Here is a 24275-nt window from a genome sequence, read left to right on the forward strand (position 1 = left end):
GGTGAATTTCGCCAATGGCCCATTTAAAGGATTCGTTGACCGGTAAAAAAATCTTTCAAATGATAAAACTTATCGTGCAAACCCTTACAGCTTGAATTATTTGTCTTTGTCTCCTTTTTAAAACAAAACAATAAATGATCCCTACTTGTGTGTCTATTGGATTCAACCAGGTGCGGATCTAGTACTATTTCAGAAATTCACTCGGTTTAAAGAAAAAAGAAAAAAAATTAGTTAACACCTTATATGATTTCGAAAAAGTTAGTGAGGGTCTATGAGAAAAGAGTTACGAATAGCGTAGCTTCTTTACAAGTTTACATGCACCAACTGTATTTTTAGGCGCACCAAGTGTATTTTTATACATGAAAACTGAATTTAAATAAATTAATAAATATATAATATGTTTAAGAGTTAATTACACCGTTAGTCCCTGTGGTTTATGGAAAGTAACAAGGTCAGGTACTAATAGTTTAAAATCACATTCTGAGGTTCTAACTTTTCATTTTGTAACAACCTAAGGTATTAACACTAACTTTTGTTAACTTTTCTGTCAAATTTGATTGAAATTACTTAAATACCCTTTTATAACTACAAGGGCCATTTATGTAAATTTAAAAAGTTAAGTTTTCCGAAGGTCAATTCCAGTGGACCAAATTTGGGTAATCTGTCTTAAAAACATTCTGACTTCTGAGCTAAGTTGACTCCGGTGAAGAATCCGGTTACCAATATGATTCTATTGTCACGAACACTACAAGAAATTTGGTGCTTTACCAACACAAAGTATGTGTGGGAAAATGCATATAGTGTGTTGGTAGTTGTCTTTACCTACACATAAATTAAGTGTAATGATGTGTAGACTCGTGACTGTGGATATAGGCCATTACCCACACATAAGTTATTTGTAGGTATATAGCAAGCTATACCTACACATATATGTGTGGCTAAAAGGCATTTATATGTGTGGTTAAAAGTATAACAATTTGTTTAGAGGGCATTTGACATGGCAGGTGACGTGGCATCTGACGTGGCACATGACATGGCATCCGGCGTGGCGGATGACATGGCATCCGACGTGGCAGATGACATGGCATGAATATATGTGTAGGTAAAAGTAATCTTATATGTAGGTAAAAGTAATATTATATGTAGGTAAATGTTGAAGATGTGTTGGTATTGATCTTAATATATGTTGAAACAAATGTAAACTAAAAGGCAGTAAAATCATACATAATGTCACAAACGTCACCATTAATTAATACATGAAACAAAGTGCCAATTTGATTAATACATGAAACAAATGTAAACTACAAGGCAGTAAAATCATAAATAATTAAAAGGCTTGTCAACTTAACAAGAGAATCAAGAGTTGGATCTTGACCATTGTCAACCGGCAAGCACACCTGCACCAGCCACAGTGAGGATGTTAGCACCTCCACCCTTGAACAATGATTTGACACCCTCCTTTTTCACGATTTGGTTGAACGCGTCAAGTGTGTTCTTGTACTTGACGGCTTCCCCAGATGTCATCATCATTCTTCTTCGCATTGTGTCAATCAGGTACGAGGCTAGACCAGCTTTGTTTGTGATCAACCAACCGAGCGCAAAGTCAGCAAAGAAATTATCCTGCAGTAAAATTGACAACAAACCGCTCCCAAATCAGCTTATGTATATACACACACACACACATATATAACAAAACTAACCTGCAATGATCCGGTGAGGAGAATTGGTTTGAGAGAGTCATACATTCTGAAATACAGACCACGGTAAACAAAAATACCGGCAGCTGAAAGAGGGAACCCATGGTATAACCCAGCAATGCCGTCTGATGCGTATGTCTTCTAGTAAACGTCGATTAAACCGTTGAACTGCCTCTCGCCACCCTTCTTCGCTGCCTTACATCAGTCTAGTTTCCTATTTTAACATAAATAACATAATTAGGATTATGGATCTCAACTCTTATAGCATTTTAATTTGGACATCCATGTTACTTGAGAGAAACATTTGGATCCTTCAGTTGTCCTGTCAGAGCTTAAAGTAAAAGAGTTTGTATGCCTACAAACCTGATTTATTATTCAACACAACAAAGCTTTCTAGTCTTAACTTGACCAAATAAATTTAGCAGGCATCAAAAATACATAAAAAGATAAAGTAGTAAATTAGACGTATGGACCTCCAAGTTAGTATGTTATCGGAGAAAAACATTTTAATTGGTCTTCTAATTAACAACTATCAAACTTAAAGGGAAGACTTAGTGTGCCCACAAACCTCATTTAATAAAATGTTAATGGGAGGCCGAGCTCAAAGTTTTCTTGGAATACATTGAGTGGGCACGGCTCGTTTCATGTGGGGTCTAGTGTTAAGCCACCACCCCATCCTCTGAAGATAGAATGATGTAGTATCAATCTTGTGACAGACCGGTGCAAGTTCCCATCAATGTCACGAACCGCATCCGGCGAACGTTGGCCTAATCTCCAGAGTAAGATTAATATATGGTTTAGCCCCCCATGGTTGAATTGTTGAAAAGCCTAAAAGCTTACTCAAAATCATCATCATTTGCAACATACGACCTAAATCACAAAAGATTTAACAAAATAGAAAGATCAGTTAATAAATTATAATATTAGTTTCAAGATGGATGAATAAGAAAAACCTATTTGATAGCTTATAGTCTCATCTTGGCTAGGGACTCGCACAACCTTACTATAGCTTATAATGTCTTACAGTTGTTCGTACCCCAGTTGATTCCCCAGTTTCGTTTGCCTAACGCCTCATTTCCTACATCCAATACAAAAAGTCGACATTTCTTGGCATATATATTAAAATCAATATAATTTAAATAAAGTTCTAAAAGTAATAAATAAACATAGTATTCCATATGAAAATACTTGTATGATTCTAAATTAACTCCCTGCGATGATGAGTCTACAAAAAAAATATAGTCAAATTATGGTTCAACCCTTCACACATACAACAATCTACTTTAAAAATAAAACAAAAGAAATTACAAAAGGGGATATTAGTGCACACTTTTTTAATCAAATATCTTCTTTTGGATCTCTGGGATCATTGTTTTGCATTTGTAGATGCATGGACTTGATGATGTGAGTAGCTACAATCTGTATAACAAAAAAAATGTTGCGTAATAAACTGTTTCGGGTTATAACTAATAATCCAAATTTGAATTTCAAGAAACTAACCTTGTCTTGGCTAAACATCCTAACCCCTTTCACGATGAAGATTCAGGTCAAACCTTGAAAGCAATGTAGTATGTAAATCAATGTTATCTTGTGGAGTCTGCAATACAAAGATGCTATTAAATGATTGGAAAATGATTTACATGAAAAGTAGAACAATATTTGTGAAACTTTTATGCACCTTAACATCATCATAACGTCCTCATGGAGGGTTTGTAGTTGCAAGGACTTAGGTTCTAGAATTGAAAACACTTGTATATAGCAACCCTAATTACAATATTTTTTTTAATATATCAAAATTTTATAAAAAAAAAAAAGACATGTCTTCTGGTCTCACTTTATCGAACTCGTCTATGCAAACAACACTCATCTATACAAACAACACCACCCCCCCCCCCCAGGTAGAACTCCCGCTGAACCATATGCAGTTTCAAATTAAATAAATAACTAAAAAAATAATAACAAAAATTAAATTTACAGTCACAACAACTTATAGTGCTATTATTATAAATGGTAGAAGCCATAAATATATACTTTGAAGAACTTTGAACCTGTCCCCTTTCAGCTAGATATCTTGATTTGACCCATTTGGGATCAAATACAACCCAAATTAACCAATTCATAAGTATATATATGCCAAAACATAATAGAACGAAAATATCAACATTGAAATGAACTAAAGAAATGAATTAAAGAAATGAATTCACTATGTCATCATCCTATAATCATTAAAGAAGTGAATTAATTTAACAATATTTAATGTGAATGAACGATTTAAGAAGTTTTATGCATTAAAAAAACTCACATGTCATTGAAGTTTCACAGCATGCAAGTCTCCATAGCCGACTGTTGTAAGTGTCACAATTGACCAATACATCAAATACGTGTATCCAGGCCAAATGCTTCTATCCTCAAAGTTTTCAATTATAGATCCAATCCATGTATCTTGTGAGATATGATGACGAGTGGCTATCCAATAGTAAAAGCAGCCAGCTGAGTGCACTGCAAAAAGCGTTACCTGTGGTAAAGGTAATCCAAATCATAAAGTTAGTCTAGACATGGTAATCTTAACCCGTTTACATATAAACGGATGGGTTCAGTTATAGGTCAAGTAAATGTAGTACTAACACATATTAGTTTGATGGTTCTTGTCATGAAGTAGCTGAAGCGTGTATCTTTCTCTAGCCTGTTTAGAAAACAAATCCCTGTTAGGTGAACTTTTGTTCCAAACATACTACATTTATGACAAAAATAAGTTTTTTTGTTGTCTGTACCTTGAGAATAGCTCGCTAACACGCCTTAGCCGGCAAAGCCTTAACAAGTTAAGGAAACAAAAACATCCCCACGGTGCAGCTTTCCAGTCAAAATTCGGTATATCGTTTGAAATGGCAGTGTTGATGCCACATCCATAGGGAACATCATATGTGTGACATACCTGAAACACACACCAAGTAGAAATCATCCAATTTTATTATTTTTTTAAACAAGATTATTGCTTTAATTATGATTATAAACACAATATTGTTACGATAATCGTATGCCTTAAACTAGACTTGGGGTGACTTTCAACCATTTGGCCCGTACCTCTTTCGGCTACACAATCCATATCAGTCGGTTCATAAATAATCAAGAATGATTTGCTTCGATTGATACCTTATGGCTACCTTTTTTGTGCTCATCAACAAGCAGATATGTTGATTTATCCAAATACGCGACGAAGAAAGTTACAATGATATCAGTAGCAAAACAGAAGTCAACAACCAAATCGACATAGAGGAGAGATCCTGTAGCCACCTTCTTGAAAGCTAGCTCAAAGGGGGATGACCATGCTGAATATATAACCAATAGCACTAGAAATGCTTGCCACCACCTGCATCCATTAATGAAATCAAGAACTTAGTTAATAGACAGCTATATACATTTGTGAACCTACAAATCAAACAACCATACTAAGCTTTTTCAATAATAATCAATTCTCCCTTCAGTTTGGTTCAAAATCTGACCAACACTAGTAATTTACGTTGGAAGAGTGGGTAATTCTTTCTAATTTGTGTGTTGAGAAAAAAAAAATATAGTGAAACAATGGAATTAGTTATTTATTTAGGAAAGCACTTTTGTTAAAGATAAATGGTATCGACGTATTCATTCTCGTTAACATACAAGTATCTTGATTACAAGTCACTAAATGTACTATTAAATCTGCACCAATGTTCACACCACGTCTTCACTGCAGGACTATAACCCTGAACCACCAGAGGATTAACACCTTGATACCATGGGCTACATGCCCTTCGGCAATTACATACTTAGTGCTGCTGAATCTATGTATGACAGAAAAGCAGCTACTACATTGGGTTCTTCATTTTGCAAATTGCAATCCTCGAATTCTAAAAGACTAAAACCCTTAATTTTTTCGGTGGTTGTGACTTGGGTGCTCGGATATTGCTCGTATCAGTCCATTGCACCCTACCCCCACCAAACTCAATCAGTCAATTGCACCATTTTCTAGTTCCATCTCTGATTTCCATATCAATTGCTATAGAATGTAATGTAAATTAACCTCTAAGGGAAAGCAAAAACTCGTACAAGCATTTTATCAAACAGGTTGTGGGCGTGATTGACTATTGCGATACTTACAAATTTCTTCAACTTGATACCAATAGCAACGGGCAAAGTAATTTGAGGCAATTGATTTTGAGGAGTCCAAGCAAGGGCTTTTCAATCAAATGATAAGAACTGGGTATAGACAATCTTCAGTTTTGTGGTATTTATGTCCAGATTTGCCCTCACTATCGTTGTCGTCGTCTCTCTGCGTGTTTCTCTATGATTGATGGGAAATTTGGGGAAATGAAATTTTTAGTTTGAATTTGAGTTATAAGGTGAAGAAGATAACTAGGGTTGGGAAGCGGGAGAATGAATTTGGTGAAGGAGGGAAATGAAAAATGTTTAGGTTTCAATTTGGTGAAAGAGGGAAATGAAAAGTTTTGGGTGAAACTAATTTTTTGGGAGGTAAAAATCAATAACTTTTAGTTTTAAGAAATTATAAAATATATATATCTAGATTTTACTATTTTACTATTAAATTAAAAAAAATAAACAATTTAATATGACAAATAGGGTTGTAAATAAGCCGAGCCGAGGCGTGTCAGGGTAGGGTAGGCTCAGACTCGGCAAATTTAAATATTGAGTCGTACTATGCCAACTTGGTTATCTTGAAATGTTGAGCTCGGGCTCAGCCCGTAACTCGTCAAGCTATCTCTTTAGTTTCTAAGAAAATATGTTTTAAATTTGTTGTATTTTTTACACACATGATATATATAAATTCAAAGCTATAATATATATGGGCTTTAATTTAAACAAGAAAATCGAGCGAGCCCTGAACAAAATCTACCTTGGTAGCTTGGACTCGCCTAGTTTACAAACTGAGTATAGCCACCTCGGCTTGTTTTAAACCGAGCCAATTATGAGTGGAACGTTTTCAAGCGAACTTTGAGTAAATTGCGAGCTATGAGCTTTTTGAACAACTTAAATAAGAAGTATGTAAATGCATCACTAAAATTATAGGATCTAATGTAGAACAAACGTGCTAAATTTTCAGTGGCATACATAAAGTGCCATTAAAAACCTAAATTAGTGACAGAAAAAGCTAAATGTCATCAAAGGTTTGTTTTAAGCAAGTATGGCATACCTAAGTGCCATTAAAAGTTTAAATTAGTGGCACAAAAGCTAAATGTCATTAAAAGTGTGTGACACTAAATGGCTTTTTGTTTGTAGTGGGATGAAGGGTAGTATTATCAATTCTCGTCCGCTACTAAAGATAAGATCTAAGTGAAATGTTATATTTAGTAATATATATATATATATATATATTATGTTATATATAAAAGTTTGAAAAATATATAATTATAATTAATATAAATTAATAAATCAAATAGGAGCCAAGTCGGAGCCTAGCTTGAAAAATTACCAACAAACCAAGCTTGAGCTTTAGATGGAGCTTGGAACTCTCATAAGTTATTTTATATGTATCCAATATCTATACATATTGTACATTTCTAAATATTGTAGTATTTGTTTTGCCACATCACCTTATAAAAAAGATTTAAATATGTATTTTATACGCATTCAATATCTACACATATTGTACATTTCTAAATATGTGTAGATACTTGTTTTGCCACGTCATCAAAAATGTATATTTACTTATTTTATATATATCTAATATCTACACATATTGTATATTTAAACATGTGTAGGCATTTAATTTGCCACGTCATTTTTAAAAAACTAAAATAAATACATATTAACTTAGTTTATGTACATATTTTTTTTAAGAAAAATATGTGTTGGCAAACATAATAATTTACCAACACATATATTAGTTTTTTACATATGTGTAGATAATTTACCTACACATGAAGAAAATATGCCATATGTGTAGATAATTTAATATTTAATCGATTGCAATTTTGGGGGGAAATTTTCCCACCAGCACCAAGTGTGGCTAAAATCCATTACCAACACATATTAAGTGTTAATCATTATGAAAATATATTATCAACCATTACCCACACATCTACAAACATGTGTAGGTAAATACCCACACATTTACATGTGTAGGTAAATTATGTGTGGGTAAACACCCTAATTTCTTGTAGTGGAAGGAACTTTGGTCAACAGGTGGCTGCCGGCTTAGATGAGGGTGCTGATTAACAGTTCAGGTGAAGTATGATATACTTGCCAATTGAATATATTGATATTCACTAATTGATACTCATGGTGAATCTGTTTATAAAAAATGTAATTTTGCCACATCACACATAATTTTCTGTACATACAAAGGTAGCCAAAAGCAAGGAAAGCTGAACATTGTTCAACTTCAACAACAATCTACCACCGTAGTAAGTGATAAACAAATGGAGATTGCCAGCTTATTAAGATCTTTTAAACATCATGATGATCAAGTGGAACGATTATGGCCAAAAAAGGAGAGTGGCCACTAAAATCACCATCATATTTGCTGCTTAATCACCAAATGTAAAACAATCGGGTCTCACCTTTATTGTCGGAACACCATCGCAGCGGCCGATAACCATCACCACAACATCACCGTCACCGTCGTAACCCTTTTCAGAAATCTAGTTGCTTCCCCGGCACCTGTTCATAACTCCCACCGTCGACGTTAACGCCACCACTGTCATCATTATCGGACCACCGCTGACGTCATCACCGAAACCCACCTCTGTTTCCATGTCTTCGAACCCAAACCACCGCCTCATCACCGTCTTCCCCTTCAACACCATCGATCATCGAAAACACTAACGCCTTCGTCCGTTGCCGTTGACTAAAGCCATATCATCGTCGTTATCGTCGGAATCCTATCTAGCATCACCTCCGTCTCCAGGGCAGCACGACCGGCCAGTCGGAGGCCGACCTTTCATCTCCGTCGATCTACTTTCTTCCTATCAATTTATGTACATCTCTCTCTCTGTCGCTTCTCTCTCTTCAGTATCTCTAATTATGTCCCTTGAGTTTAAATACAATTAATTACATAAATGGTCCTTGTAGTTGTCAAAGAGTATTTAAGTAATTTCAATTAAATTTGACAGAAAAGTTAACAAAAGTTAGTGTTAATACCCCAGGTTGTTACAAAATGAAAAGTTAGAACCTTAGAATGTGATTTTAAACTATTAGTACCTGACCTTGTTACTTTCTATAAACCACAAGGACTAACGGTGTAATTAACTCTATGTTTAATAATTAAAAGTTTTATAAAGTGAAACTGATAATCAAAATAGGTTACATTTTTTGGTCATCTATGGGCCAATTGAGAGTTTGGTCCGTATTTTACGGATCAAGTCTGTAATGGCGTCAATTTGATCAACTAATTTTAAAAGCATTTTAGTCCGTTACCAATTCATTTTTAATCTTAAGAAATCTAATAATTAAAATTTAAAGGGACCCATCGGCCCAACCCAACAATTGAGTTGATTCCCCTGCCAATCTCACTAAAGATGAACCGTTTTTCATCCACCTGGCTGGCTGAGCTTGTGACTTTGTACGGGGTTAAAATGTAAGCCCAAACGGAGCTCGTGGGCCTTTCGAGATCTCACATAATCAAGAATTCTTCAGGGGTGATTCACTGTTGTTGTTGGGTGGTCGTTGGTTGCAGATCAAGATGAACCGTTTTTCATTAAAATGAAGAAGTACATAGATGAAAAGGAACATATGGCCAGTGTTGAAGTCACAGACGGCTGAACCTGATAAAAAGCCTTTTTTCCTAACAAATTATATAAACTATTTTTTAAATGACGATTAATGTTATAACAATAGAAAAGCAAAAATAGAGGGTTGTTAAATTCACTAGGTTTTTAATGTGTTAAACAACTTAATTAAAATAATCTTATCAAAATCTAAGTTGGGTAATGGTAGAAGTGTGAGGTTTTGGTATGATATTTGGTTTGGTAACTCTCCACTTCGATACAGATGGCCTAGTATTTTCATTCTTGATAAAGATAAGTTTAGTTGTGTTGTTGATAAAGTGGATACAGTGGAAGGCAGGCTGCACCTTCGGTGGAACTGGAGGAAGCCTCTTGAATCGTCTCAAGAGCTATTGGATCTGCAGGAGTGCAACTTAACTCTATCGCTATGTAGTTAACTCGGCCGATATATCGGTGCTATATCGGTGATATAGCGGTTATTGGTCCTTTAGTCAAATATCGGTTTCATATCTCGGTCCTTATATCGGTCAGCGATAATATCGGTGGTTATCGCCGATATATCGCCGATATTATGTCTAATTTATCTCGGTTGAATCGCCGAGATTATCGGTTGGGCCAGTTTTGACAGAGAAGAAATGGTGGCTAATCGAAGTTGTTGAATCGAAGCTTACCTGCTGATCGAACCTTACCTTCCGAATCGTAGAATGAAAGATCTGTAGGCTGTTTTTTAGGTTTAGAAGATGGAGGAGCGAACAGGGGAGATAGAGGACGGCTGCTGAGATAGAGGACGGCTGCTTTAGTTGTTTAGGGTTTTTTTAGTTTAAAGGGATTAGTAATAGTAGGGTTATAAAAGTTAAATCATTCAGTTTACCTCCTTTTCTTTTAACTTGAATTACAATTTCATCCTCCAGTTATAGATTTATCAAAATTAACCTTAGACTTTTACAAGTTAGTGCATAAAGATGTTGTATACATATATTATATAGGTTCTAGATATTAATATACATATATTATATAGGTTCTATATATATATATATATATGCATGATATTATAAATTACCGATATCTCACCGATATCTCACCGCGATAAACGATATCTCAAATATCGGTCCTTGACCGATAACCGATATTTTTCCGCATTAACTGCTTAGCTCTATCGAGTGTCACATTTAGTAGTACGAAGGATACGTGGGTTTGGGAGGGCCCGGGTGGTGCTGGCTTCTCGGTGAAATCCATCAGAAATGTTTTTTAGGAAGGACGAGATGCTGGGTGGTTTAAAATGAAATGGACGAGGTGGGTTCCCCTCAAGTGCAATATTCATGCGTAGCGTTCTTAAATACACAGGTTACCGACAAAGGATGAGTTGGAAAAAAAGAATGTTCATGTCTGTGATGCGGGATGCGTTATGTGTGAAGATGGGTCTGACTCGATTCTTCATATTTTTACAGCTTGCACAGTTGCTATGGAGGTTTGGTGGAGAGTTGAATCTTGGTGCAAGCTGCCTCCCATTTATGCGTTTGATATAGGCGATTTGTTGGAGGTATACAAAGGAGCAAACAGTGGAAAAAAAGGGAACCCATTATTCAAGGTATTATGATTGTGGAGTTATGGTGCATATGGCTAGCTCGAAACGAGAAGATTTTTAGTAAGAGGACGACGAAGCCATCGGAGATAATTTATAACATAAAGTCGAGGTCATTTTCCAGGTATAAACACTGGATTGGTTGTAATAGTCTTATTGGGATGAGTAGTGCAAAATCCATTGTATATGTCGTAATCGGTTTTGATATGGTCTGCGCTTCGTGGACCGTCTGTTGTTTTTAATGAAGTTGACCTTTCAAAAAAATAACTTCAACTTCATAGGAAGTTCATTAACACCTTATATTTATTTAGTTTTTGTATTTTATTTTTTTTAACTTTCTATTTATTAATTATATTAGATTAATGTTTGGATAATAGATATGGATCAAAATAAGACAAATGGGTCCAATTACCAATATATTATAAAATTTTAGATATGGATAAAAGGAAGAGTGAACTACAAATTTGGTTCTTTATCTATATATCAAATTTCAGGCGTGGTCCTTTATCTTTAAAATTGATGAGTTTTGTACATAATATTTTAAAAAGCTACACATTATGCCCTTTACCCCTAACAAAGTTTATTTTTTCAGTTAAATATAGTAATGTGACATACATTTGATACCTAAACATTTGCATAAGTTTGTGACACCTGAACAAGTTTGTTGAAACATATACTTTGAACATATGTTTGTGTGAATGTGATCCACACAAATTCAAATATATACATTAGACATATGTAGATGCATATAGACATAAGTAGATACAAAAGTTTGAGGCATGATTAGGTCATAATCCTTCACGGCATATAGATGCTTTTGATATGACTGTTAGGATCTTACGATAGATTTAGGATCGAGTACCTGATACTTGTTATAAAGTCATGATGATGATACATTGGGGAATATACAATGATGATACCATGTGAGTCACGTTGCTCTGTTATGCTTAAACCTTTTTTGGGGGAAAGCATGCCCCATAACGATCTTTGTTAAACTATATGATGTTGTAATAAACAATAAATATTGGACTATTATTATGCTGATACATTTTTGCGCCTATTATTATTGTTATTTGTTTTTGGGCACAACCATTAACTGAGGAGGGGACGGCAGATCGTACTGATCGTATGGGTGGTTCCAAAAATTATTTGCTGAGAGTGTGGATGAGTTGTTCAACCATATTTTTAAGGATGCGATCAGGGTTTTTCTGCCTAAAATATACACTTAAATTTTTTTTTAAGGGGTGCGGTCGCTTGGCGAAAGGGTGCGTCCGCCAATGCCCTGCAGAATTGAATATAAGAAGGAGATGGGAAGTGGGTCCCGAAGACAGCGTATAATATGATATTTCTGTAGCTTTTTCACCAAAAAGGAGAAAAGAAATCAAGACTTCCATTAGTTGAACCTAGAGGTGTACAAAAAAACCGGTTTTAGAACCGAAACCGGTTTTTTTTTAACCGGTCCGGTTTTATAACCGAACCGCCGGTTGGTGACCGGTTACTATTATTGATCTCAAAAACCGGTTACTAACCGAAACCGGTTTGAAAAAAACCGGTTAAAACCGGTAAAAAACCGGTTTTTTTGAAAAAAACCGGTTAATAGCTGGTCCCAACCAGTTACACCGGTTAGTGTTTTGGACTTGAAAAACCGGTTAGTAACCGAAACCGATTATTAAAAAAACCGGTTTTTATTTTGAACGAAAAAAAACCGGTCCGGTTAATAACCGTAACTGGTTTTTAAAAAAAAAACCGATTTGTACACCTCTAGCTGAACCTATGGTAGTAAAGACAAAGGAACTTCCAGGGAAGATAGTTCCATCTCACCAACCAGCACCATATGATGTATTGATGTGTATGTTAGCTAGTGGTGGACTCATGAATTATTTATTGGGAGTGCGGATGGGTGGTTCAAACATATTTTCAGGGGTACGGTCGGGTTTTTTGCCTAAAAAATACACTAATTTTTTTTTTCAAGGGGTGCGCCCGCCCACCCTAGGCTTCACCTAGATCCGCCCCTGCTTACAGTTGGAAGAATGTAACCCTAATGACACCCATGTAGTCGATGCGGTATATTATCTATGTTTGAAACATTAATTTCATTAGTAGAACATAAGTTTGGGTTGGATAGAATACCACTACCACGATATTCAATTCTATTTGGGGGCTCAATATCGGGTGGCAGGTTTGGTTATGGACTTGTTTATTTTACATCATACCTATACTATCTTATAGTCAAAATTTTCCGAGTGATTAAATTTTCGAGCTCACCTACTTTATAGTTAATGTTTTTAAGCATATTTTTTATGTGCATTAACTTGAGGACTTGTAGAAGACTTTGACAACATGGCTTAAGAGTTGGAGTTTGTCACACGAGAACATTTCCCCTTGGTGACCATGGGATGTACCTTGTTATTCCTTAGTTGTTGTGCTATATTTGGTTAGTAAAACTAGATACAAAGCAATGCTATGTCCGTTAAGTGTCATAAAACTTGTTAATTCAATAATAGTTTTCTTCATTTAATTGCTTGTTTGATTCAATCATTACGCCCCTAGCCTTGTCCAGTTGTCGCGGGGTGTGACAGACAGGTCCCACCTTCAATGGCAGAATACTATCGGTGACAATTGTCTATTTTGTAGTGTAAGCAAAAGACGGGTTAGCTTATAATGTCATAAGTTGAACTGCATAATTGTGTACACAAGATCCATGCTCTTAGTAACACACATCATCTCCCCTTATCTTACAAGAGTGGGTGTGTGTGTATACACCAAATTTGAACACGAGTGTTTACTTACAAAATCTGATTCACATAAGTACATCCAATATAGAACTTTCATTACAAGCGTCACGTTTCTAATATTTAACCTTATTTACACCGTAATTGTAACAAAAAAGGTTTTATAAATCACAAAAAAGCCCACAAAATTATTTGTGAATGTCAAGAACAAAATTCAAAGCCTAATTCCCAAAATGGCAAGCACAATACGTAAATAAATTTCAAGTTTATGGTTTTACGGATGTTTGATGCGAAAGTCATATATGTGTGTAATCATCATACTTGTTGTGTGTCGTCTGAAGTGGACGGTGGAAGAAGGTGACGGTGCTGCCATCCAGAGTCTAAGTCATCGGAAATAACTTTAGATGGACTAGATTTGCTATATATTGAATAGAGTGCAAGTTGTGCAAACCCAAGGACAAATCCGGTCCCGTTTGGTACCTATTTAGATTGAAGGCAATTAGTACGATGGATATATAACATGACCAGTTTTGTTATTGTTGGAAAACTAACATTAGAAATCAATAATTATATTTAGTATATAAGATAACTATATTAAAATTTGTGGGGTCTCTTTCTCTTGTTAAGAATTTCAAATCAAGCTAATATTTATCTAAAACTGAGTTAAAATAAATTTGACATAAATAATTAAATTGTGAGTTTGTCAAGTAACTCTACGTAAAGTTCTAATATTTTTTACAGCTACAAATTCTATGCACGTAATATTCAAACTTGTACATTTTGCGACTTGTGGACATGGATACTAAACCAAACGCGACAAACAACGTTTTGGTTAAGCAGTTACGAGTTGTAACGGTTGTCATGGATAATATTACAGTTTCTTTTCACTACATATATAAACCAATATTAATCCAAATGATTTTGTTTAGGCCTTCCGTAATGGGCGTTCTTTTTTTTTAAAAAAAGCCCCCAATAACGCCGCTAAACGCCGAACAGCCGCCCCCCATGGCGTGTTTGGGCGTGTTTGATCGAGTTTTTGGTTTTGGCGCGTTTTAAATCACGTTGTTGGGGCATGTTGTTGGCCAATCAGATAAGACAATGTGGGTTTAAAGAGATAGAGATAGAATTTTTGGGTTTTGTGGTTAGCTGGAGATTTTGGAGGTCAAACGAAGAAGAAGAAGGGATGGAGGCGGGTGGTTTGATTTAAAAGTTTGCTCAACTGTCACATTAGGTCCTGTGGTTTTAAACTTCAGTATCTTTAATATTTCAAGTTTCAAAAATGCTATATCAGTCCCTAAAGTTTTGTTTATTAAATATCTCATTTGGATCTTTTTTAAAACCTAAAATTTTGCAATGTAACTTTTTTTTGAACGGCCGACAAAAATTATTTTATTAATTGTAGCAAGATGCTACCCGCCAGTATCTTTAATATTTCAAGTTTCAAAAATGTTATATCAGTCCCTAAAGTTTTATTTATTAAATGTCTCATTTGGATCTTTTATAAAACCTAAAATTTTACGATGTAATTTTTTAGTATTGTAATTCTTGTTTCATTTAATGAAGTATTATTAGTTTTTAATTTAAAAAAAATTAATAATTGTGTAGTGATTGGTTGGGGTATTATTGGACATTATTCCACTAGGTCCCTTTTGTAAAAAACGTCCAATAATGCCCACTTGCTGACTGGACTCCACATGACGGAAAACACCTAAGGATGAAGATGTTATTCACTAAACCACTACACATAATTTTAGAGTAAAGTATAATTTGCCATCAGTGTGCTTCTGGTTTCAAAAAATAACACTTTGCGTCCCAATAAACTGCCATCAATAAACTGCTTTTCTTTGTTTTATTATAGTTACAATTACAATTACCATTTGGTGCTTATTAGACTATGGGGTATGGGGCGGGGTTGGGGCGTGGGTTGAAGAGAAACGCTTAAGTCACCACCTCGGGTGGGTTTGGGTTTGGGCGTGGCCCCTTAGGCGGGAGTTTAAGGCCGGGCGTGAGGCATGCTAGCGATCCTCTGTGGCCGGCTCTTATTGGCTTATTGGCTAGGGCATAGCGAGTCATGTTTAAATTTTAATAGACCTGGCCAAGCCACGCCGGGCTACCCACGCCCCGCCATACCCCACGGACACGTCACTCACCAATGGGAGGGCTCGAACTCCACGTGTCAACTCATGCCCCAAATCCCCGCCCCCACCATACCTCACGGTATTACTTATTACCACCTAATCAAGTGGATAATCAGCATTATTAGTTTGTTGTAAACTTTCCGAAATTGGAAGGTGATGGGACGACGTGCGTTGTGGATCACATTGTATTATGATTCTCACAATTTCAACTCGTAATAATTACTTTTTAATTCATATTTGGATATGCATAGCAGCACAACCAGTCTGTTTTAATTTGTTTGACTAATTCCTGGTTTGGAATATTTTATTTTTCCAAGACATGTTTTTTTATATTTAAGAGGATTGTTATCTTTATCCATTAGTTCACATAGCAACCAAAATCCGTTAATTAATTAAAAAATTTAGGTTGGATTCATTTCATAACTTTAAATAATTACATAACTTTCAGAACTCCTATCAAACAATTATTTTAGATATATATTTTTATATTTAGGATTTTTATCATTTATTTTATTTATTTTTATGATTACATACATGTTAAAAGTAGTTTATATATCTGTAATTATAAAATTACATATAGAAATGATAAAATTATTCCTAACATATACGTAATCATAATAATACACATATTAAATGATAAAATTATCCTAAACATAAAAATATATAAACAAAAAGATTACTTATTAAGAGTTCTACACGTTTTGTAATATTTGGCGTTCTGAAATAATTCTTACCTAAAAAATATTATAATATAATGAAATATCATAAACATATGACGGTAAAATATTATGTAAACCGTTTAGAACAACTACTTGATTATATCGGTTTATCCTACCATGCATTTATATCGGTTCATACTCGGATAATGTCTCTCTCATACACATTAATACTGTAAAACATATATATTATAAATAATGGAGGTTGTTTCTATACTTCAGAATATACTTGATACATCGACAAGTCTAGCTTATAAAAAATACTATATAACACTAAAAAGAATTTTATAATGTATGAAATTTTAATCTTGTATAGTTTTTTCTTTGTTTAGATATAATACGAGAAAATGGATAGTAGGATTTGTTTAGATATAATACGAGAAAATGGATAGTAGGATAATTGATGGAAATAATTAATTGCTCTCGTTGGAAATTATTACGAACATGGTCCACATTTAGAACCAAATTATTGTACTATTATCGGTTTGTGATATAAAAGGCATTCAGTGTGGTTTTAAATATGAGGGAAAGGTCATGACCACGTCTCATATAATTTGCTATGCTTATCTGGTGGGTGGTTTGGTTTTGGTTTTGAATAAAGGTTTGGTTTGCTATTAAAAAATAAATAAAAAATCTGGTGGGTGGCATGTACCTCCTTTTTTGTATTCTATTTTAAATAAATTACACAGGTGGGTGGCATATCCCTCCTTTTTTGTATTCTATTTTAAATTACATATGGCTGGATCCACTCAAAGTACTATTTAAGACTTTTAGATAAATTTTACATTTTCTAAATATAGATCGGCAAAATAATATGGTGTAGACACTTTAGTATAATAAATTGGCAAAATAATATGGTGTAGACTTCAATATTGCAAAATTTAGTTGAAAGATTTTTTCTTGTTTTTTTCTGGACATGTTTAAGAATTATAATATGCGTAAATATTTTGAGTTGACATTTTTTTATAAACTGAGAGAGTATGTAAGGTTTTTTTATGACGTTAACTCTATAACGGAGAGAGAACATACCCCGAGGAACCAGTCTTGCACAAGAAAAGCGTACAAAGTCCAAACTCCACCATTAAGAAATAGGAAGAGGCTAAGAAGAAATGGCATGTACTCCACGCTTTTAGTCGTCCACACTAATTTCTGCAAGATTAGTTAGTTAATTAAGATCTAATCTCATCTTAGACATGTGACAAGCATGAATATGGAATAACAGCTTTATGTTTAAAGTATAATTAAAAGATAAAGGATACTGTGAATAATAGTCCAAATTTTCTCCTTTAAAGTGACTACGGGTTTTTATATTATTAACAAGTGGTTTTGTACATGGTTATGTTATGTTATATGTGTATGTATGTTTTCATTTCAACTAGTATTAAGCCCCTCGCATTACGGTGGGGGCGTAAAACTATTACAAATAGCACCAAGGCCACAACACCGTTAGCGACCACCAACATTGAAGTTGCGACGTGTTAATGCGGAGAAATTAGACCGAAACATAAAACATAGAAAATAATAACTAAGTCGATTTAGGACCCGTGCGTCACGATGAACCTATCAAACAGAAAAAAATAGACGACCATAAAAACGTTGAACCACACACGCATGTTGCGTAATGTTAACTCGCAAAATTTAGAACGAAGCGTAAACCAAAGCGTAAAAACGTTCAACCACACATGAACGTTGCGTTATGTTAACTCGCAAAATTTAGAACAAAACGTAAAACGAATTTTTGCGAAATATGAAAAGCATAGGGTACCAAAGTTAAAAGTAAAAAAGTTCTTACGTTAAATTGACAAACATAAAAAACTTTGGTGTTAAAAGTAAAAAACCAAAATAGTTTTAGGTTAAAATTGTAATTATATCATTTTTTTGTGAAAATCCCTCTTAGCATAAAGTACAACTAACGGTAAATAGGTAAATATTACTAGAAATATATAAGATTATCTTACCATGGCAGAAAGAGGGGAAGCATACATAACTATATTAAGGGCAGCACCCATGAAACCTATCACATTAATCCTCACTTCTCCTTCCATAGCAAACTGTGTCACAAAAACTGTCATTGCAAACACCACCACATCGACTATTCCAGCAATCTTAGCAGTTTTCGCCTGAAAATTCAACAGTCAAACTAATTGTAAAACTAATATAGAAAGATCAACGTCTTTGGTAGTAGTTGCAATTTATTTAGACCATAAAATAATCAGGACCCCACACCAACAATCCTTTAAAAACCCTGATCTTATCTTTCAATTAGCGATGGATTACCAACCAAATATCCGTATGATTTCCCATAAGTCCGACAAAATCTGGACATTCTTGCCCCTGGTGTCTGCCAATAATCTCTATCAACATCAGGGGCGGAGCTGGTGTATTAGCATGGTTAGCACGAGACCTTTCAGCCCTGTCTCCGTACCATTTTCGTTTGTAATTTTTTTTTCGGTTCTATACAAAAAATACCCGTTATCCCCAAAAAAATAAAATTGGGATGCCCATGAATTTTGGGCTAGATCGATCACTCATGTATATATATCTATATATATATATATATATTATATCAAATAGAAAATGAGCATACATATGTCATGATGATAGAGGCATCGAGCGACTTTTTATCAACCAATTTTGTTTTTTAACTAAAAAGTATAGGTTTCGATATATAGGTTGAAACACTTCTCTAAAGTTCATCTTAATTTATCCACTTATACCACTTCCATATATATAGGGAAAAACTAATATATAAGAATATATAAATAATAAACTTACCCTTGTTCTTGGAGGGGCATAAATGAGGAACATGGAGATATAAACAATCTCTACAACAACTCCAAAACCATTGACAGTTGCCACCAGGTAACTATCTGGTTTTGTAATTCCATAGTATGTCCATAAACTCGAATTCAACAAAGTGCAAATATAAGGAAGACTCTCAAACTCTTCTGTTGATCCTTTCTTATATATTCTCAAGAAAGTTTTCCTACATATAACAACAAACCATTAGCCTCAATGTGCGTCTGTCCACTACTACACAAATAAGTATCACCGACAGAATACCAAACAATATTGGTATTATCCAAAACAAACAACAAAAACGTCGAAGAACACGTGTTTACTTACGCTGGGGAGAGAAACATCAAAACAGAAATGATATTTCCTGAAACAAATAGTAAAACTAAAAGTGTTGGTTATTTTTATAAAATTTGGTGGTAAAAAGTAATAAGTGTAGCGAAATATACCTACGACCCCGACGTAAAAGTACAGGTTGTTCATCTTTAAAGATCAAACAGATGAGCAACAATTAGAACAAGGAGATGATCAAAAGAAGAATAAATGATGCTTCTATGTTTGAACAAAGACAACTGTCTATGTTATATATAAAATGTGGGGATGAACCCTACTTCCATTCATATATAATTGTTTACTTTTTTCTTACGACTTATTGGTTATAAAATCGGTCCCACGAAAGAAGATCTTTATATATTGAACGGCTGGATTTATATTATACATTAATTATTACCTGTACCTTTTCATAAACGTGATGTATTTCAAAAGCAGGTGCTTAAATTTAAAATAAAATGAAAGCAACAGGCAAATTGAAATAAATAAATAAATAATACAAAGTGAATTGCTTTGTCACCCATTTTGTTTTCACAGTACTTTATTATTTTTATAAGATTAAATTAGACAAATCATCATCAAGGCATATGATTTTCATAACTTTAAGCTTTACTAGTCTTTATTTATAAACCTGCTACATCGATAGTCAATTAAAATCTCGGTGCTCGTTAGATCTTTCAAATGCAGGTGGTTAAGCACTAGTACAAAACTTATATCTTTGGTGGTTAAAAAAACATTTACGGGTAGACCACCATAAAAACTTGTTTTAAATAAAGAGTTAACTTTTTTTTTTCCTGTAGTGTGACCGTTTTAACGTTTTTGCTCCAATAGTTTAAAAAGTATTTCCTCTCTAATGTTCTCATTTTATTGTCAGTCTACTTCCCGTCTCTAACACTTCCCGTCTCTAACTTCAGTTAAAATTATTAGTTGAAAGTCAAGGTATTTGGTAATTGTACATATAAGTATTCAATTTATTTATTTCTTAAATCCGTGTGACACCTGTGTCTGTAATCATTGTAAACAGTTCAGTTATCAATAAAATAATGTTATTTGAACCCAATATTTGTTTGTTTATGTTTGACATTTTTCATGTTTTGTTTTTTTTTCAATTTCAAACTCTATATCGCTTTCTGTAGTGTTATACGCAAACTGGTGCGTAAACGTAATCAGTTTAACGCAACAAATACTCCGGAACATCAACATATGCTTAACATACCTTAAATAACCTTTACATAACTTAGAAATAAGTTTTGAAGGCTTTGGTATGGCAAAATCAAGTTTATTCGCTTACAGGGACTAAATTCGACAAACTGCGAAAGTATGCCGATTCGTACAGTAACAGACATTCCGGAACTTGATCATAAGTTAAACATACCCTAAATATCCTTTACATAGCTTAGAAATAGGCTTTGAGAGGTTTGGTGTGCTAAAATAAACTTTTTGGTCATTTAGGGACTAAAAGCGCCAAAAAGTGCATAAGTTTGCATTTTCGCGCATATCTTACGTTCTGAATACATCCGGACATCCAAAAATTTATGTAATCATTAAAATATTTTATTTTAGTGACTGGCATGGGAAAAATCCATTCGTCGCGCAATTTGGATCGTTTTTCGCGTTCGTGCGTATTTCGTCGTAATTAAGCGAATAACGCGTCCGTACGACCAAACGAACCGACATCCGGCATGTTTTTGAGCAAGTTTCATGTCCACTATGTTTAGGCATCATTGTAGAGCTTTGAAAATGGCTTAACGGGCCTTAAAAGTATCGAAAATGGGCTTAATTACATACAGGGACCAAATCTGCCAAACAGTTCTAGGCCGGCCGCGTAAGCCAAGCCTTGGCTTTTATGCGGGCCGTGTCCGAACCTGCAGATCAGCAAAACAAGCTGCTGGTTTCAGCAGCTGGGTTTTTGTTATTTGCACCTAGTTTTGGACATTCTATGGGCTCTTTTAGGGGCTCCCATGGTTTTAGAAATCAGGGGGTGCACATGTACGGTTGTGATCGAAGCTCGTTTTACAATGAACGATCCTAACAGTCTTGGCTTTCCTATATAAACCCCACCCACTTCATTGCAAAACCCACATTTGATCTGATAGTTCTCTAAGTTGAAGTGCTTACACTTCATACCTGAGAATAATCGGGCCAAACTTCCGTTCTTGGACCTTTTGTAAGTATTCTTTCGTTCTTTTATGCATTTTTAGCACGAAAGTCAAACTTTGTTTGACTTTCTGCATTGACTAGTTTATGGTCAAGACGAAGTTCGTTTGAACTTCATAACGTGAGCGTAATCACGATGGTTATAGTCCCTTGTGACTATACCTGCTGATTACGGCGTTAGGCTTAGTGACGAGTTGTAGTTTCGGCCAAAATGCGTATTCTTGCGTATTTTGTAACCAAACTACTTTTAGGTATCAAGACCCTTTGTTTTGATACCAAACATGTTTTCAAACCTCGTTAAACATGTTTTCACATGTTTAGCTCGTCACTTTTAGATTTGTGCTTATATAGGGTCGTAAGGTAAGCGATCTAATCAATCGCTTAGACTTACGAACCCGACCCATTTGGTCGATCATTAGGATCCGACCAAACACATTAGGTGACCATAGTTGTATAGGGAATAACCTTCCGAGGTTATACCTTATGGTCACTTCGTTTAAGTAGTTGTATGATAGGTAGTTTATATGCCTTAGGTAAATGACCAAAATGCCCTTTTTGCGCCAAATTCATTTTAAGCATATGTAACATAATTTTTGACATCTAAACTGATTAGACAACATAATTAGACATATTAAGGCATATTTTACTTGTCATAGGACTAGTTAGGCAGTCCGAACGCGTTTTACGCGAACGACGCGTTAAAATAGCGTAAGCTACCTAAACGGGTCGTAATGGGTCGTAAGCACTTAGGTTAGGTTTCATTTTAGTATTAGGCTTTGTTAAACCATATTACATGAGTTCCCATACTCATTTGGTTTATGAACCCTCATTCTACCCGATCCTCTGATTAGGTCCGTTTATTAACGTAGTTACCTATATTAGGTGCCGTTTGATTTCCGTGATCTCTAGCATTGCTTGGTTGTTACTCAAGGACTTCTAGGCAATCTCAAGTGAGTATATAGACCCCTCTTTTACTGTTTTTCAAACGTTTTGGGGTGAAACATGTGCCTACTTGTTACTTTCGTGCTTTTCATGTTTTTATATCCTGTACTTGCTATGTTCATTAGTACACTTATAGTACATGATTTCATTTATGTTTTGCTATGTATGTTTACTTAGCATGCTAGCACATTGTTTTACATTACATTTCATGCAATGTATGTCCATTTAGTGCATACTTAGTACATTGTTTTCACAAAACATTTCTGTTACATATGTTTACTCATCATATGGACACGTTGATTTACATTACATTTCTGCTATGTATGTTTACTGAGCATGCTAGCACAATTGATTTACATGACATTCTTGCTTTGTATGTTAACTTAGCATAATTAGTACATTGTTTTCACATAACATGCTTACATTTGGTATGACATTTGGTTTGTTCAACGGGACTAAAATACGTTCATTAACATTAGCTACGCCGCTCGGTAATAAGTAGTGGTACCATAGGACTTGACAACTCCCATTCCTGATATCCTAGGTTTGTTTAGATATAAGGAATGACTGAATCCGAAAACATTTTGATAACCTTTACTCTAAGGTTATCCTACAGTCTCAAGGCTTGAATGTATACGTTTAACATGCCGCATAAGTGTTTGTATCAGTAAAGCATGCATTTATTTTGCAAAACATGACTTTTGATATATTCAAAATACCTTGTTTTGTACATTTTTACATTTGGTTTAAGTAATCACATTTTACTTACCATATATAACATTTGTTACACATTACATGATTTACATTTTGACATTAAACATTTGCCATCTTTTATTGTCACACCCCGGTTTCCACGTGTCTCACCGGTGGGCCCGGTGGGGGATTACCGTGACGTAGTTGGCAACAATATAGTCAAACCACACAATATATGAATGCACAGTGGAAGCATAAAGATAATTATATTTCAACCATTGTTTGTAATATCAAATGTACTACGAATAGTCGAAAGGTATCCACAGGGGATCAAATAAAAATATAAGTTTTGTTCAACAGACGAAGGCATCTTAAGCTTACGAGACTCTATATGATGCTAAGGAGAAATATCCAGCCAATTACGCATAGTACCTGCATTTAGTCTTTTTGGAAAAATACGTCAGTTTACACTGGTAAATACATTCAACCGACACTTTTGTAAAAATGTTTATTAAAAATTGATTTGAATGCACAAGGCACAAACTCTTTTATAACTTGGGAGAATTATTTAAATTTATAATCTTGTGAACGGATTACATGTTCCTTATGCATTCAGTAGCCCGGATCAAGTCCGGGTTAAAGATCAATAGACACACCATATCGACTATTTATGCACTGACGAGTGTACGCCTACACTCCGCGCTTAGGTCGTGGCCATTTCGTAAAATGATGCCAGGGATATCCGAGACATGGTCATTAACCCCCCAAAGGCTT

General features: G+C 34.8%; 1 protein-coding gene, 1 long non-coding RNA gene and 1 pseudogene across 3 annotated transcripts; all 3 read right to left on the reverse strand.

The window, feature by feature from the left end:
* Positions 1-1228: 1228 nt before the first annotated feature.
* LOC110932005 lies at positions 1229-1983 on the reverse strand (annotated as a pseudogene).
* Positions 1984-2580: 597 nt separating this feature from the next.
* Positions 2581-6184, reverse strand: LOC110929599. Of its 2 annotated transcripts, XR_002587278.2 has the most exons (9): positions 5832-6184; positions 4848-5064; positions 4469-4629; positions 4323-4380; positions 4000-4212; positions 3198-3294; positions 3028-3116; positions 2886-2922; positions 2581-2775 (listed from the first exon to the last, which is right to left on the reverse strand). It is a non-coding gene; the product is annotated as an uncharacterized LOC110929599 (long non-coding RNA). The 2 variants fall into 2 exon arrangements; XR_002587277.2 differs by lacking the exons at positions 2581-2775; positions 2886-2922 and having other exon boundaries at positions 2924-3116.
* Positions 6185-13764: 7580 nt separating this feature from the next.
* Positions 13765-19963, reverse strand: LOC110929598 (bidirectional sugar transporter SWEET17). The gene is made up of 6 exons (XM_022172756.2): positions 19829-19963; positions 19710-19746; positions 19359-19569; positions 18542-18703; positions 17613-17732; positions 13765-14209 (listed from the first exon to the last, which is right to left on the reverse strand). Exons 1-6 carry the CDS (start codon positions 19860-19862, stop codon positions 14045-14047), a joined length of 729 nt encoding a protein of 242 aa, XP_022028448.1. The 5' UTR covers positions 19863-19963; the 3' UTR covers positions 13765-14044.
* Between the last annotated feature and the right edge of the window lie 4312 nt (positions 19964-24275).

Source organism: Helianthus annuus, chromosome 3 (assembly GCF_002127325.2).
Source record: "Helianthus annuus cultivar XRQ/B chromosome 3, HanXRQr2.0-SUNRISE, whole genome shotgun sequence".
Classification (NCBI taxonomy): domain Eukaryota; kingdom Viridiplantae; phylum Streptophyta; class Magnoliopsida; order Asterales; family Asteraceae; genus Helianthus; species Helianthus annuus.

Coding starts and splice junctions, on each gene's coding strand:
- LOC110929598 (XM_022172756.2), bottom strand. CDS start 19,862: ATGAACAACCTGTACTTTTACGTCGGGGTCGTAG. Junction 19,747..19,828: donor CTTTTACGTCGGGGTCGTAG/GTATATTTCGCT, acceptor TATTTGTTTCAG/GAAATATCATTTCTGTTTTG. Junction 14,210..17,612: donor TGCAAGACTGGTTCCTCGGG/GTATGTTCTCTC, acceptor CAATCTAAATAG/GTACCAAACGGGACCGGATT.